Below are 16307 nucleotides of genomic sequence, written 5' to 3' on the forward strand. Positions count from 1 at the left end.
CCTGTGTTCTAAGCATCCTGTGGTGTGAGAGGTGGCTGGTATATGTTTTAGGGCAGTTAGTCTGAGCTTTGTGCTTTAACTGTTGTCTCCCCATACATACTCCAAGTCACATTTTGAAATGGTTACCAAAAGACATTTGGTGATGACTAAAAATGGCATGGGGGCCTTTACTGCAAGGACAGAATCACAGAACTGCAGAATGGTTGAGGGTGGAAGAGATCTCTGGAGATTAGCTTGTCTAGAGTCCTGTGCTCAAGCAGGGCCACATAGATCCAGTTGCTGAGGGCCATGTCCTGACAGCTTTTGAATATCTGCGAGGGTGGAGACTCCACAACCTTTCTGGGCCTCCTGTGCCAGTGCTTGGTCACCTTCACATTGGAAAAAGTTGTTCAGTTGATGTTCCTGATGTTCAGTTGAAAGCTCTTGTGTTTCAGTCTGTACCCATTGCTTCTTTTCATGTCACTGTGTGCCACTGAAAAGAGCCTGGCTTTGTACCCTCCCTTCAGATATTTATACACATTGATAAGATTCCCCCTGAGCTTGTATAGATTGAACAGTCCCCTCTCACTCACCCTTTACTTGTACACAGGGTGCTCCATTCCCTTCATCTCTGTGGCCCTTTGCTGGGCTTTGTGTGTCCATGTCTCTTTTATACTGATGATCCCACAGCTGGACCCAACGCTTCAGGTGTGGCGTTACCAGTGCTGAGGAGAGGGATCCTATCCCTTGACCTGCTGGCAATGCTTTGCCTAATGCAGCCCAGGTGCCATTCACCTTCTGTGCAATAAGGGCACATTGCTGACTTATGTTCAACTTCCTTTTCCACCAAGCTGCCTTGCAGCTGGATGTCCCTCAGCATGCGCCGTTGCATGAGGCTGCTCATCCTCAGGTGCATGACTGCATTTCTTGATGAACTTCATGAGGTTCATGTTGGTCTGTTTCTCCAGGCTGCAGAGGCCCCTCTGGTCACTCGTATCTCAGCCATTCCTTGCAGTGTGGTGTCCTTTGCAACCTGGCTGAAGGTGCACTCTTCCTTCATCACCCGTGTCACTAATGAAGATGTTAAACAGGACTAAACCCGATATTGACCCATGGAGTACACCCCTTCACTGGTGCACCCATAGCACTAGACTTTGTGCTATGGGTCACTACCCTCTGTACCTCATCGTTGAGCCAGAATTCAATCCACCTCACTGCTCAGCCAGCCTTTACATCCACACCTTGTGCATGAGGATTTTATGAGAGACAAATGTCAAAGGCCTTTACTGAAGTCCAGATAGACAAGAGCCACTGCTTCCCCCTCATCTACCGGGGCAGTCAGTCAGATTTCCTTGCTACAGTTTTCAGTTCTAGCTGAAAAACTAACAAAACCATTCACAGCTGCAAGTACTTGGGATGTTTTCCATTGGAGGGATGAAATGCCATTTTTAAGTTAATTTATTGTTAATATTTGACTCTAAAAAATAGCTACAGTCTGTTTGGTCCAGATGAAAAGAAACCTGCAGATCTCTTTTGTTTCTGTACCCAAATTCCATACACTAGTGTTAAACAGTAATGCATGAATTCTTGTGTTCTCTCCATGTGTCTTTGCAAAAATACTAGATATTGGATTATCAGTAGCTGTATTCCCAGAGGATTTAAAAGCATTTTACAGGCTTTATGTGTGAGCAGTAGTGACCATGGGGAGACTTCAGCTACTTGAAATTTACAACATGATATATATTTATTTATGATTGTGGACTAAAGGCTGCTGAAGGGAACTACAGGAGGACTGTCTGTGAGCAGACTGCCTTCCTGGATTTCAGATCTCTGTTCTTCTGAGATATTTAAAGATCTATTTTAATCTTGCTGGGTTTAAAACAAAACAAGAACAGAAAACCCAAAGGAACAAGAGATGGTTTTAAAAATTCAAGAAAAGTCACAAATGTTCCAAATCTAGTTTTAAAGATCAGTGTGTAAATCTGAATTAGGTATTTTTTGCTTTCCCCAGCACCTCACTACCAGTTCACAACTGTCTCAGAAAGTTAGACATTTCCCCATTTGTGTTTCAGTTACCTTTTGGACAAGAAATGTATCATACTCTGGAAATCATTGCTATGAATGAGGCCTGTGTTTTCTTACAGGGCCAGAGCTGATGCAGCCCTTTCCAATACTCAAATTTAGGAGTAGAAGGAAAGGCTCTATACACATTTTATCTGTTGAGTAGTCCTCCAGAATTGTGTCCTAAATTTCTAACTTGTTAGCAAGATATTAAAAATCCTTGATTTATTTTTCCTGATACTTTTGGGAATCCAACTATGTACAGATCACTGTATCAGCAGGTTTTCCAAGGCTGTGAACTTAATTTTGAAAAAAAAGGTTGTGCTTAGGCTACAGGGAGAACCCAACAGGTTCTGGAATTCAGTGCTTCATGGAGGAAAACGTAAGTGCAAGTCTTTATTTATTTGCAAAACAAATCAAGACAAAACTTCACAGTACTGCTGTATGCAGGCTGAGCTTTGTCCAGGCTTCAACATCAGAGGTATTTCTGATGTGTAGTTACCTGAACATTAAATGAAAGTGTAATTTTTAAAGAAACATCTGCCCAGGGCCTGTCTGGGATGTGAGACCTGGAGGTTGCTTGGGGACAAGGAAAGAAATTTGGTATTTCTCAAAGATTTAATTTCATAACTACAATCAAATATAACAACAACAGCAACAAAACATCTAATGTTGTTAGTTGGTATTGGCCACCAAGTTGATTAGAGGGATGGAGCATCTCTCCTGTGAGGAAGGGCTGAGAGAATTGGGTTTGTTGAGCCTGGAGAAGAGAATGTTCCCAGGTGACCTAATTGCAGCCTTCCAGTACCTGAAAGGATCCTACAAGAGACTTTTTTACGAGGTCATGTAGTGACAGGACAAGAGGGAATGGCTTCAAACTGAAAGAAGGTAGGTTTAGATTAGATTCTGGGATATTAGATGTTACTGTGAGAGTGGTGAAGTACTGGAACAGATTGCCCAGAAAGTCTGTGGCTGACCCATCCCTGAGAGTGTTCAAGGCAAGGTTGGATGGGACTCTGAACAACCTGGTCTAGTGGAAAGAGTCACTACTTATGGCAGGGGGGTTGGAACTAGATGATTGTTGAGGTCCCTTCCAACCCAGGCCATTCTATGTTTCTGTGATAGTACAGAGTGACTTGTACTGTAGCTAGTGACTTTTCTGAGTAAGAATTCTCAAAGAGGACGAGGAATTTTCATTACATTGTGTTAAATTGTGTCAGTTAACTATGGTGTAGACATATTCACAGTTTCTAAGTACCGTTGTCTTCTGTATCTCTGCTGACAGTGCCATATTCTTGTCTGTGGTACTGCTGGACTTAACTGTTGATCACAAAGGTCAAAAAGGCCAATATATGATCTGCCTTTATATATTTATTTAACTGTATACCTGCCTGTGGCAGGAGGGTTGAAACTAGATGGTCTTTAAGGACCCTTCCAACCCAAACCATTCTATGATTCTATATATTGATAAAATAATAATATTTATTAATAACAGATCTTTCCCCCCAAAAAAGACAAAGCCCCCCACCCCACCACAACTGGATCTCCCATAATAAATCTCCCAAAGGACTGGTGGGCAGGAGAGATCTTTTAGGTTTATTTGCTACATGTTGTAATTCCTCTTGGATTCTTCTGGAACAGTGTGTCCTTCATCATCATAGTCACTAAATCAGTGAAATAGCAAACAGTTCTGTGCTGAAGTTGCTGTTTTAAAGGTAGTTAGATCTTCTGTGTTTCAGTTCAAAAAGGGTTTACCCCGATTATTTCACTGTGGTAAGTTCTCATTTGTTTCTTTCTTGTTTGTTCCCTTTAAAATGTGTTTTTTAGTCAGATAGAGATACCTGTGAAATTAAGCATATAGGTGTGTTCCTTGGTTTCTTCCTGTGACAGTATATGCAAATCATTCTTTTGTATATGCAAACATCCACTTAAACTTGTATTTAATATGATAATATTTGTCAGACTTTTTTTTTTTTTTTTAAGACTGTGGAAGAACAAAGACTATGCATCAACAGTGAAGGTTGCAACTAAGTTAATATATAATAGAGGGATAAACCAACCAGCTTCTATTTTATTTTCTGGGGGTTGGTTGTTTTTTTGGTCTTGTATCTGCTGGCTAACTTTTTAGCTAGAGCTATGGTTTTGAATTTGTCAACTTGGTCTGGTAACTGAGCTGTACTCTTTGTCTTCAGAGTTTTAAAGACAACCTACTGGGACATACTCCTGTGAGGGTTCCCTTAATCTTTGTTGACCTCTTTTGATCAGTGCACTTCTATTGATGGGTTGGAATTTTCTTTGCTTGATGGTACTGATGCCTCAAGCTACTATTACTAAATGTGCCTGATAGAAAATAGTATCATATGTGCATGGGGTGCCATAGAATGGGCTTGTATAGAGCAGGAATAGCTGTAGGAGCTCACAGTCCACTCTGGTGATCTTGCATTCTGTTAAGAGGTAAGCCACAGGTCTTTGAAAATAGCCTTGACAAATGCAGCCAGTTTAAACATTAATTTGGAATCTGAATGACTACCTGAGTCCTTCTAGGGTTTCCTGTTAGCTGTTTTTCATTTTGATAAATAAGACCCCTAAGGAAGGTGGCTGGATTTAGCAGAAGAGGGAGGCAAATTAAATGTGTCCTGCTCCAAGGGTCAGAACTTGTATATGAATGTTCTTTCTAGCCACAGTTACAAAACCTCAACACTTTGCCATTCCTCTGATTGTGTCCAGGGTAGATGTGTGAAGTACAGCATTAGATCCTGGATAGTCTGAGTGTTCAAGACCTTTGGGAGGGATGCATTGGTAGATGATGGATGGCATCTGTTCCGTTCTCTTTCCTGTCCACTGTTTGTCACTAACATCAAACATCAACTTGGAGGCCAACTGAACAAGTTTAGTCATTTGCCTTGAAAGTGCGCCTAATCAAAGATGTGGAAGGGGCACTACATACAGGCCATAACCTGGGATGATCTGTACTGGCCTTGGCCTCTCAACTGTAGAAAACAAATGGCTGACTGAGACCTGTTTGCTGGGCAGTGGCTGAAAGGTTGTTGGGAGAAAAATAAACAAAACACGCAACAAATAACCCTTTCTGGAAAATGGATGAGCCCTAGTGAACATGGAGGCACTTCAATGAACACACAGAAAGACCTGCTCCCACGTGGCCATGGGGGAGAGGTGCCAGTGTAATGTTCTCACATTGGATCTTCCCTACATGGCATTCAGGTGATAAAGATGGTCTGCAGAATCAAGGCATGTACCTGCGATACTTTGTGAACAGAACTTGTGTGTAGCAGTGGCAACCATGTGCTTTGTGAGGATGGCACTAAGGAGTATGAGGACAGTGTATTAATATTGCCTATCATGAAGCAAATGTTTTGATTATTATGTGTACCATAGCTAGGAAATTCATGTACTCAGAACCTTGTATTTCATCAAAAGTCTTTGTCTGTACTTTGTCCTGCTGCATATAGGCTTGGGAAATGAGCTCATTGGGTAAAAGTAATTTATGTGGAGGTGGCACAAGGACTTGCAGATTAGGAATCCTTTTTCTGGCTGAGATCTCTGAAAATAGGAGAAACAGTCTTCTGAAATGGGATCGTGAGAAGGAGTTCAGACATTTAAAGTAGGTATGTTATAATAGAACCAACAAGCATAGTCATTTGAGGTTTTCAGGCTTTGGCTTCCCTTTGAAAGAAGTAGAAAAACTTGAGACTTTATAGAAGTAGAGAATCTATAGCTGTTTGCAAGTGTAGAAGAAATCAAATTCTGACACTGGCCAGCTGCTATATCCAGGCTGAGAATTACTAGATTTTAATATATATGGAAACAGTAACAGTCAGCTGGGAAGCCCTCTGACAGCTCAGAGTTGTAAATCCACCTTTAAGGAGATACAAAGTTCCAGGAAAGGTGAAACAGGCTGCTCTTTCCGCCTGACTGAGTGCTGAAAAATGGATTTGGAGTTTGTTGTGGGAGAGGGTTGTTTGAGTGGGGGTCTTTTTGCTTTTTGAGGGGGTGGTCTTGTTGGACAGCATTTTTTATGTATAATTTTCGTCCTAGTAAATTTTTGGCAAAAATAGCTGTGTTAAGACTGCTTTGTTTCATATTTCAGTACAGTTATGCTAAGGATTGGTGAGTACTACATGTCAGTGTTTGCAATAGGAGAGCAGTACAGAGCCCATGCTACCATCTAGCAGCTCTTGACAGGATCTGATCAGAAGGCTACATGGATGGCATTTCAGCTGCATCACTTGGAGATAAACTTGTCCTTGTGACTAGGAGAAATTACTGCTGCGTGATACACGTTGTTGTCTTTGTCTCAAGTGTGTGCAGCTGCTGTCACTTGATTTGCTGCTTGGGCATATGTTGCTAGACAGGGGGGAGGGGACTTTCCCCCTTTGTGTTAAGTGCTTTTTGCAGTAATGAGGGAGTAATTTTGGACACCAAGTGAGAAAAAGGATTATGTTTTCCTCCCTCTATGATCCATGCCAGTCTGGGGATTTCTGGTCAAAAAGAAACTTCTGGTCACTTTAGACTCTGACTGGAGGAAAACACACAAAAAATATAGGTAAAACATCAGTCCTAGTAGTGAAATAAGCAAATAAGTAGTATAAAATGGCAGTGTTGCAGGGCCTGAGTAATGACACTGAAGTGCGTTAGATGTTTTGTTCCATAATTTTAAAGGAGTTACGCAGTGCTCATTTACTCCATAGAATTTGTGCAGGTGTTTGATCTGTAAATACTCGTGTGTCCTGTTTTTCTTCTCTGTCTGGTGGGGTATGTTGGCAGCAGGAGACCGAAGTGGATGCAGCTTTGGTCTCTTAGCTAGCAGTGTACTTCTGGTTCTTTGTTGAAAAGATTGAAGCTGTTGGAATAGCAGTTTGTTCTAAGTCGTACTGGTGCTGGTCTTAAAGATGCAAAGTAACTGGTGGGTTGAAAAATTCCTCTTTAATAGAGTAAACCATTTAGGCTTGCCCTGCTGTGAGTGATGGGTTGGACAGGGTGGTCTCCTGGGGTTCTTTTCTACATGAATTATTTTATGATTCTGTGGGGATTCTGGTGCTGAGATCTGCCTCTGCTTAGCTTGAGATTATCTTGTCTGTGGTACATTGCATTTCTGTGCTCTGCAATAATTCTCATGTGAGGATTTTTGCCCTTGCCCTGATCCCCTTGTCACCTTCCAGAAATGAAGATTAGCTCTGCCCCTTCAATTATAGAGAGGAATAGTTCCTGTGACTTCAACTGACTGATTAAAAAAAACTATATATGGGACTTACACGTTCAGTGATTTTTACAGAGCTCAGAAAGCATAGTAATGTAAGGTGTGAGATTTTTAAACCTTCAGATTTTTTTAGTCTTCTAGTAGAGGAGGAAAACGTATTCTGATAGAATTTCTTTTTGCTGCCTTTTGTCTCAGTTCACAAAATATAAGTAAATATAATGTTTTTCTGAGAGAAAGAATGACACAAATGGGTTCAAGGATTTAAATTTAACCAAGAAGCTTGTTTTGTGTCTTGTTTCTTTTCAGCTGAGAACTAAAATTACAAAGGTTCTTATTAATGCGGTGAAAATAGTAGCCTTATTTATTTGAATGATAAATAGTAGCCTATTTATTTGAAAAATTTCTAGCAATATTTTCAGTTGTAGCTGATAAACCTGAAAAGCAGAGGGTATGAAGTATGTGCAAGAGAAAATGTGATTTTTTTTTTTTTTTTCTGAATATTAGCAAACTTCTCTGATAGGAGTTGCACTGGGTTGAGTTTGCTGACTGATTGGCTCAGTGGACAATTCTAATTTGTCCATTGCAATTATTCTATAGCTTGTGCTTGTCAGAAATCTTTTCAACACGGAGTCTGCCTTTGTTAGGTTTCTGGTGTGAGCAGGAGCACACTTCTGTTTAGTTTACCGTTTAGTAACTGATCTGTGGCAATTGTGTGTTTCTCCTCTGAACTCAGTCTGTACTTTGAAGATGGAATAGGATACAGCTCTGTGGAACTGGGGTGTTGTTTTTTTTTTGCTGATAGGATGTTACTGCCTTCTGATTTGCACATCTGACTGGAGAATTCAGTAACAGTCACTTTCCTGTCTTTCAGGTACTGATAGCTGATGACTACTCAGATCCGTTTGATGCCAAAAGTGAGTTGAACAGAATGGGAAAAGGGGAGAACACTGGCTACATGGAACCATATGAAGCCCAGAGAATAATGGCTGGTAAGAAAAGACAATTGCACATGTGAACTCCAGTTGTATGGCAGTTTCCATGTATATTATAGCTGCTGTGAAACAGAAACGTCATTGTTTGGAAAACTTTGGCATGGAAACCCATGTTTCTGAAGATACTTAGGTAAGCACCAGTAAATGCCATGAAAGCTTTTAATTTGCCTGCATGTGCCTTGATATCTAAAAATACTGCTCTGGACCTCACTTTAAAATATAGGTGTTTTGTGCTGTCATGTGAGAAGATTAAAAAAATATGAGCAGTGGGAGTTGGAGTGTGTATTGCTCAGCTTGGCAATGTCAAGGCTGTAATTCGTGTATGTAGTAGGGATGGCCAAAGCATGGCATTGTGTTATTTCAGTTAAAAACAGTTGATCAGTTTGCTTATGGACTTTTTTCCTCAGTCAGATTCAGACTTCTTGGTCTTCCTTCTCTTGGAGGATGACTGTAAAGCTACGTCTTCATGTAACTTCCATCTTTCCTTCCTTGCTGCTCTGATTGTTTTTTACCAGTGGTCAGAATGAGACATTACAGGATGCCTGTAAGCCTTTAACTGCTATTCTTGATAGGTTTTTTCCTTTTTTGTCATGTAGGGAGGTGGTTAATGGTAGTGTTGTTGTAGGAGTTTGGACTGTTTGAACCCCTTGTCCTAGTGTTATGCAACTGTATTTTCCGTATATTCTCCTTATCTGCATCAATTTCCTACTTATTGGCTATGCATTCTGTAAAATGCTCCAAGGTATGGGACCACGTGTTCTTAATTTATGATGATTTGACTCAATCAACACACATCTCTGTGCAGATCAATTGTGCATTTCTTGGATTTGTGGAGCAGGTCCTCTTTTTCTCGTTATGGAGTAAAAGTCATTCTTGTGCCCAGTTAAGTTGATTGTATGCTTTCCTTTTCTATTGGCAGCTCCTGTTTTGGGCCCTCAGGAAAGATTAATCAGTGGGGGAAGATGAGGCTGTTGGATGCAAAGATCCTTTTTTCATGCAAGTGTTCCTATTTTTCTTTTCTTAAATAGCATTTCTGAAGAGAGACAGGAAATGACATGGAAACTATTGTTTGGAAGTTCTCGGTATCTTATAGAGGGGCTGGGAGCTTTTATTTCTCATTAGTGTGAATCCATTCTAAGTTGAGTAATTTTTCAGAAAAACAAATTAGTCCAAATAATTTCTTGCTCTGTGTTGAGCAAAATGCACAGGTGTTTTGTGATGAGCATTTGTGATTTTAACTATGAAGTTTACAGTGCGTTGACTGTTTTCTCCCTGTGTTCAGGACAGGAGTTTATTCTGTCTCCTTTTCCAGATTAGCCATAACGAATGAGATGATTTAGTGGACAATACTGGATGACTCACCTAAAGTAAGGAACAGTGGGTTTGCGAACCCTTGCACTTACAAGACACCCTTTTGCCAAATTCGTATTTGGCGCAACTGATAAGCTGTTATATCTGCTCCGTATGTTATTATAAAGGAAACCTGAGGAGCTCTCAAAGATGCCCTTTTGAAAACGAGGTTTAATTGATTATAATGATAGAGCAAGTGTTCTGAAAATGTGTTTGATTGAGCCAGCAGAAGATGATTGATATACCCATGATGATGTTTAGTGTTTTGAGATCCGGCTGTCTTGTCCTAATGCAGATAGAAATAGAGAAGGTCTTCCTGCAAACCTCCATGAGGTCAGGTTGTGTTGGCTATATTCAAGCATGTGGTTTTGTGTTTGGGGTTTTTTATTGCTCAGGTATTGCCTTTGCCCTTTACTTGACAAATGAAAATCCAAAGGCATCCTGTTGGAGAGTTTTTAAAGGTTCAGGTTTTATTTACCAGGTGAGTTCTATTATGTATATGCACCTTCTAAAGAAGACCTTTTGACTGCAGTTTGATTGGCCTCAAAATCTTTACTGCTTTGTTTGTTATGTTTATTTGTTGGTTTTGTTGTCTGATGAATAGAAGAACATGAGATGGCTATCTGTGTAGCTTGACTAATCTGATTAAATCCTTCGGACTGTATTTAAAATGGGTTAATCCCAGAGAGAAGTAATTTGCATACCCCAGCAGAACGCAGGAAATGTAGGAGAGACAAAAAACATGTTACTGGTGTACCCAAACTTTTGCATTCTGGAAAACAGGTGTAAGGCTAGTTGAAACATGAGCCTAAAATTTTTGTGCATGTTACCTGCTCCTTGAGTTAGGAGAGGATTAGGCAAAAGCAGGTGTCCATATGAAATAAGACCCTATGATTTCAATATGAGAAAGTAAACTTCACCTGAATAGAAATGTATGATGTCTGAAATAACTAGTATTTTCATTCAGTACTTCTCCTTTCTCCCTGAGAGCTCTGTGGGCTCACAGGTGTCATGTAATTTGTTCTGAGCTGATATTTAATTTGAAAAAAAAAATGCAATCCTTAAAGTTAATTATTTCAATTAATTATTTAATGGTCTATCTGTTTCTATGCTGTCTGTGGTTAGAATTGGGTTCAATCAGGCTTGAAGTTTCTTCTGCTGATAGTGTCCTCCAAAGACACTGTCTTGCCAGATTTGTGGTTGTGAGGACTGAAAGAAAGCAACCTTTATGCCAAGTTTTGGAAAGACTTTTTGAAGGAAGGCTTGACCTGAGGCTAAGGAAAAGTGTGCTGATAACGAATGCATGTTTATAAGAAGCTGTCATCTCCTGTCAGCCAAGCACATCTGCTGGCTAGTAGTGATATTCATAAGTGTCCTATCTTCAGGAAGTCTGTGCCAGAGGTTCAGAGAAAACCCCTGGGAATCCAGTTCCTGATGTGCTGTGTGGTGTGAGTCTCTGGTTGGCTGTGTGTGCACCTAAAGCCATGGGAACAGCGTTGTATCTTTGCCTTATCCAGAACCTGTTTGGAGATTCGATGTCTCAGTGTAACTACATATGTATGAAGGAAGTTCTCTGTGATGTTAATATCTGACAAACTGTGTCATGGACTACACGTGGAGTGAGATTCGTGCATGCATGAGAGCAACAGACGTAGCTAAGATGATGATTTCTATGGATCCCGAGAATTAGATGGACCTTACTTTCCCCATAGTATGTATCAGTCTGTAGCTGCTGCAATGATGTGTGTCCTGCCACAGAAACAAGCCTGTGCTACCTTACCTAGCCTGTAACCAAGCATCATTGCTTCGATCAGGTGTAGAAGCTAGTTCGTGCTTGAGAAAGAGTTCTCCAGAGAAGCTGTGGCTGGAGATGCTGCATTTGAACATTCCAGAAGTGAATGGTTGAGATACTGTCAGGTCAGAGTGGCAGTGCTGCTCTGTCATCCATTCTTTGCAGGGATGGGGGAAGAGAAATTGAGTTCCACCTGAGTATTTACTTCCATCGGTCTGCACTAGATGTCAAATCACGGAGAGGGGTCTGTTTTCTGTGATAATCCCTAACCTGAGAGGAGAAAAGGTGCACTTAATTCATGGATGTTACTATGGCTATACTTGGGGAAAATGTGCATTTGTTTCCCTGTAAAATCCCCTATAAGTCATAAGGTCCTATTCTAGCCATACTCTTATGAGTATGCCTTTCCACGTTCCCCTGACAGCTGCACATGTTGACACAGCTTTTTCAGGCATCTCTGCCTTGCAGAAGGAATTAAGAGAAGTCCTCTGCATGAGGACTGCATGAGACATTTGCAATCAAATGCCATGTCAAGGCTGTCTATACCACAGCCTTATATGTGCTGTATGAAAGAACTCACCTTTGGAGGAGGATCCAGTTTTGGATCATCACTCAGACGGAGATATGCTGTCAGCCAAGTTGTTGCATGAAGAACTGTCTGCTATCCTTCTTGCTGCTTGGATTTGAAGAGAGCCCCTTGCTTCTAACTCACAATGTCTTGTGTGCAAGGTGCCTAGCATGATACGTGCTATTAAATAAAATTAACTGAAAAACAGTAAAATTAAGGTCATAGGTCACTTCAAGTCTCAAAATAATTTGGAAGCACATTATCAAAAATGGCTGGGTGAGGGGAGGTGCTGTTTGGTGAGAAATAAAAAGCATTATCTGAGGGGCATGCCTACCTTGAGAAATGTTTCTTAGCAAAATCACTTCTGTTTTTTTCCAGATCAGGAGCTGTGTTTTCTGTTGTCTAGAATGGTTATGAATGGGGAGTTAGGGCAAGCTAAACCCTTGGGTTAATACAACAGTTTGGAATTTGAGTTAAGCCTGTGGTACATCAGTGCCTTGATTTCTTAGAGGTCTACAAATGCCTCAGGTATGTGCTCTGGAAGTTCTAATGTACACCATGTTTTTCCTTTGCTTTTGTAGGTATGACTTAGGACTGTGCCAGGGATCCCCTTCATGGGGTTCTGGCATCTTCTAGATCATGCATCTGCCTCAAAGATATGGTAGACAGGGAGAAAACCTTCTTCTTGTGTTTCAGAATTCTGCAGACCTAAATGGGTAGCACTTCTGAAAACAGGTACTTTCCCTGAGATGTAACATACCATGTGGTATTCCTCATGAAGGAAATGCTCTGTTGTAAGCAGACTTCAGAAGGCTGTCACAACACTATTAATAAAATATACATTGTGGTTCTCTTCTGATCAGGATAAATTTAGAAGCTACTCAGGACATTAAAAAAAAAAATCTCCTTTTGTGCAGCCAGAGCAGGTATTTGAGGAAGAAGGAAATCAGTTTTGTTATTGATGCATTTCTCACAGGAGGCTGGTCACACAGTTGTCCTGGGAACTGGACGTGTTAGATTTTGTAGGTGGGTTGTGCTAACACATGAGATCAGGGAAAGCTCAATGTGCCTCGGGTAAGTCCCAAATCAGCTCAGAAGCCTGCTGCCAGTACCTGTTGAAGACTGGAAAATCCCAGTAAGTCACAAAAGGGCTTCTGGACATAATAGCTGAATTCAAGTTTCACAGACTGAGTAGATGAGCTTGTATACATGCTCCAGGGCTGAGCGACTGGTGTGTGTGAAGGACCTGTGTACTGGACCTGAAGAGCTGGAAATTATTTCTAGGGGTGCTCTAGAGCATTTGGATCATGGTACAGAGATACCTGTTGTCTTGCCTATGTTATTCAGTGTATTCATCAACCTAGGTGATGACACATCTGCCCCATCAGCAAAAGTGAGCATAAAGTAAGGGAAGTGCTTGATGAGTAAAGGGCAGAGTTTTCATCTGGAGAGGCCTTAGAGTAAAGGGCAGAGTTTTCATCTGGAGAGACCTTAATAAATATGAACATTCTGCCAAAAGGAGCTTTTTTAAAATGAAACGAGGGGATATTAGAGAAAATTCCAAAAGAAAAAACACAGCTTTTTTCACAGGCTTACAACGTTAGCATCCTCTTCCTTTTTTCTTTTTCTATGTATTTATCATCCTGTCTCTGTATGTATCATGCTGGCTGTGCAGTAGAACAGCAGTGAGCAAGTCTAAATAGATCACACTTAGAGATTTTGTGCTTTGCCTCCCTCCCTGTGGGTGCAGAAAGCTGAGACTCCTCTCTACTTGCAGACAGTGCTGGAAGAGTAAATGCCTTCCTGCACTCACTGGTTCTTTCTAGGGACTGACGTAAGAAAGAGTCTGTGGCTGCATCACAATGGAATCTCCAGTGCATGACAGGCAGCCTAAAAAAAGCCGTGCACCTGCCTTAACTGGGAGCGAGCCATGGACATGCTGGGAGAAGTAGCTCAGTCTTCATGCAAGCTATCACAGAAATGCTGGGAGTATGGAGAAAACAGCATTCCCATGAACCTGCACCTACTTCAAAAGCTCTTGGGTGTCAGTTTCCCTTGTAACTAGAAAGGCTGGTTTTTTGTTCAGACCTGTAACTTCATCTGAATAGTCACTACAGCACATCAGTGGTGAGTCAGATACTGTAAAATTCTTTACCAGGTGGCCTCTGGCATGTTGCTTGTTGGCACTGAGTTTACGACTGCAAATAATATAGAAAGAGCAATGATAACTACTTTGATAAAGGCTTTGATTCGGTTGCCTTGATTAGCAACGTACAGCATGGGAAGTGTAGAAAGAATGTTTCTGGCCTGCTGAAAGACACTAAGCCTAGCAAGCCAACCTTTAAGCACTGTGATGGCTCTGCTTAAGATTTGCTCTCCGCTAGTATTTGAACATGGCAAACAGCTGAATGTAGCCAACACAGAAAAGGCAGTATATTTGACCACTAAGCTCAACAGCTGGCATAATTTTCAAAAAACTTCAAGCCCCTTTTCTTGTTCCTACATTTGTGTGTTCCAATTCTAATTCTCTTCAAGGCTCTAACTCTAGGCTAGCCATGACTAGAAATCAGCCCAAAATGAGAATTGACCCACTGTCAGTCCACCTCATGTGGTATTCTGGACTCCTCACTAGCATTACATTTATTGTCTTGTTGCCAGATGGTGTGGATATGACTACACGCTGGCCATTTTAGAAGAACAAGTTTGGGGATAATTTTTTCCTTTAAAAAGTCAGGGAAAGTTCAAGGTGACTCTTCACTCTTGAAATTTGATGTGTATGTGTTCTCAAATCAGCATTTGCAATGTGGAGAACCACTGGGTAAGATCTGAAGAAGTTCAATAGCACACAGAAGTAAGCTTGTGACTAGCAACAAGATGTCTTTATTTATATGTTGGGAATTTCCTATAGGGATGCACTGGAAATCTTGGGGAGCTCTTCCTAGAACTGACAAAGATGGGGATGTCTGAAGTGTTCTGAGCATACCCATCATTTGGAACACAGTGCTAGTGTTACTGTCACCTGCTACTGTCCTGTAGTGCAGAATTCCCTACAGCCCATTAGAAATGAGGACATGTGCTCTGAACAGCTGTGCTCCTTCTTTAAAGTATGCTAGATGTAATGTTAGTTAGAAACCTCCTGGGCTTCAGCATCTATTTCAAGTTGTTTCTTACTTAATTAGAGATTTGGACAAGAGATTTCATTCAGCAATGATTTGAAGGAAATAAATCATCTAGGAAAAATTACAGAAGAGAACTTCTTCCTTAGCATTAAGTCTGATGTGCCTGAACTGAGACATGTTTTAAATAGTGCTGGATCTGCTTCCTTACCTTCTCTGTAAGCAAAGCAGTAGATCCCACGTGTGCTGTGAAACCAGATCAGTTTAGAAGCATGTCTAGTTGCCATGATGATCAGTACTTCTCTTCCTGTCTTCATAGAGCACTTCATATCCCATCAGTGGTTACAAGAAGATAAGGCCAGAATGTATAGAGCCTGGTTTCTTGTGTTGGGAGAAACTGTGCTGTGGTTGCTGTAACTAGATGCATAACTGGGCTGGAAACCAGTAGTGTGTAAAATTAATAGCATTTCTCTCTTTAAATATGTCTCCTCTCTTAGAAAGATTTAAGGCATTCTCTCTAATGTTTAATATTATATGTTTAATTTAATACTGGTTTTGTTTGTTGTTTTTTCCCCCCCCTGTGTCAGCACCCTCGTCTTGCTTTTATGATTTGATGTAGTCTGGAAATGGACTAAATGTGAAACTTGAATCACAGGCCTGAATATAAATTGAGTTCTTCCCTGTTTCTTTCTGCTTCTTCTCACTAAGACAAAGCTTATGCCCAAAATAAAGGAAACAAGATGTCCAGAACTTTAAGAAGACAGGTCAGCATCCTAGTAGACTAGCTGAGGGTACATGTAGAAGCAATATAACTTCATTCATGCAATTTACTTGCTCTCTATCTGAGTCTGGCCTATGTTCTTCCACGGAAAGCAAAATGAAGGAATGGATGCTTTGGTGGTTGGGAAAGAGAAACCAGTGAGCTTAAAATGCTGTTAATCCCTTGTCTGCATTCTGGAAGACTCATGTTGATAAAGAAGCAGGAGTTTCAAGCCACTTTGATCAAGAGCATTATTTTGACAAAGCCTATCTGCTTTCCTAGTACGAGCAACATCTGCAACGTATGAAAGTGCTTATTCCTTGGTGCCTACATGTCGTTTGAATGCAGCATTGCCTTTGCCATAGGGGGTTGTATTTCAGTTTCTTAGTATACTGCTTTGAGTCTGTGTCTGTTTTCACCTGCCAGTTACCACAGGTCTTCCCTCTACCACCTCAGATAAGTTTCAAGTTT

The 16307-nt window shown here is 40.9% G+C and overlaps 1 protein-coding gene across 1 annotated transcript in view; it reads left to right on the forward strand.

Moving 5' to 3' along the window:
• LOC103757657 (SH2 domain-containing adapter protein B) overlaps window positions 1-16307 on the forward strand; it is a 63319-nt gene that overhangs the window by 5243 nt on the left and 41769 nt on the right. The window contains 1 exon segment of the mRNA XM_018086080.2: window positions 8130-8247. Within this exon segment, the coding sequence (XP_017941569.2) occupies window positions 8130-8247 (118 nt within the window).

The sequence above is a fragment of the Manacus vitellinus genome, unplaced genomic scaffold (genome assembly GCF_001715985.3).
Source record: "Manacus vitellinus isolate BGI_N305 unplaced genomic scaffold, ASM171598v3 scaffold_9_pilon, whole genome shotgun sequence".
In the NCBI taxonomy this organism is placed as follows: domain Eukaryota; kingdom Metazoa; phylum Chordata; class Aves; order Passeriformes; family Pipridae; genus Manacus; species Manacus vitellinus.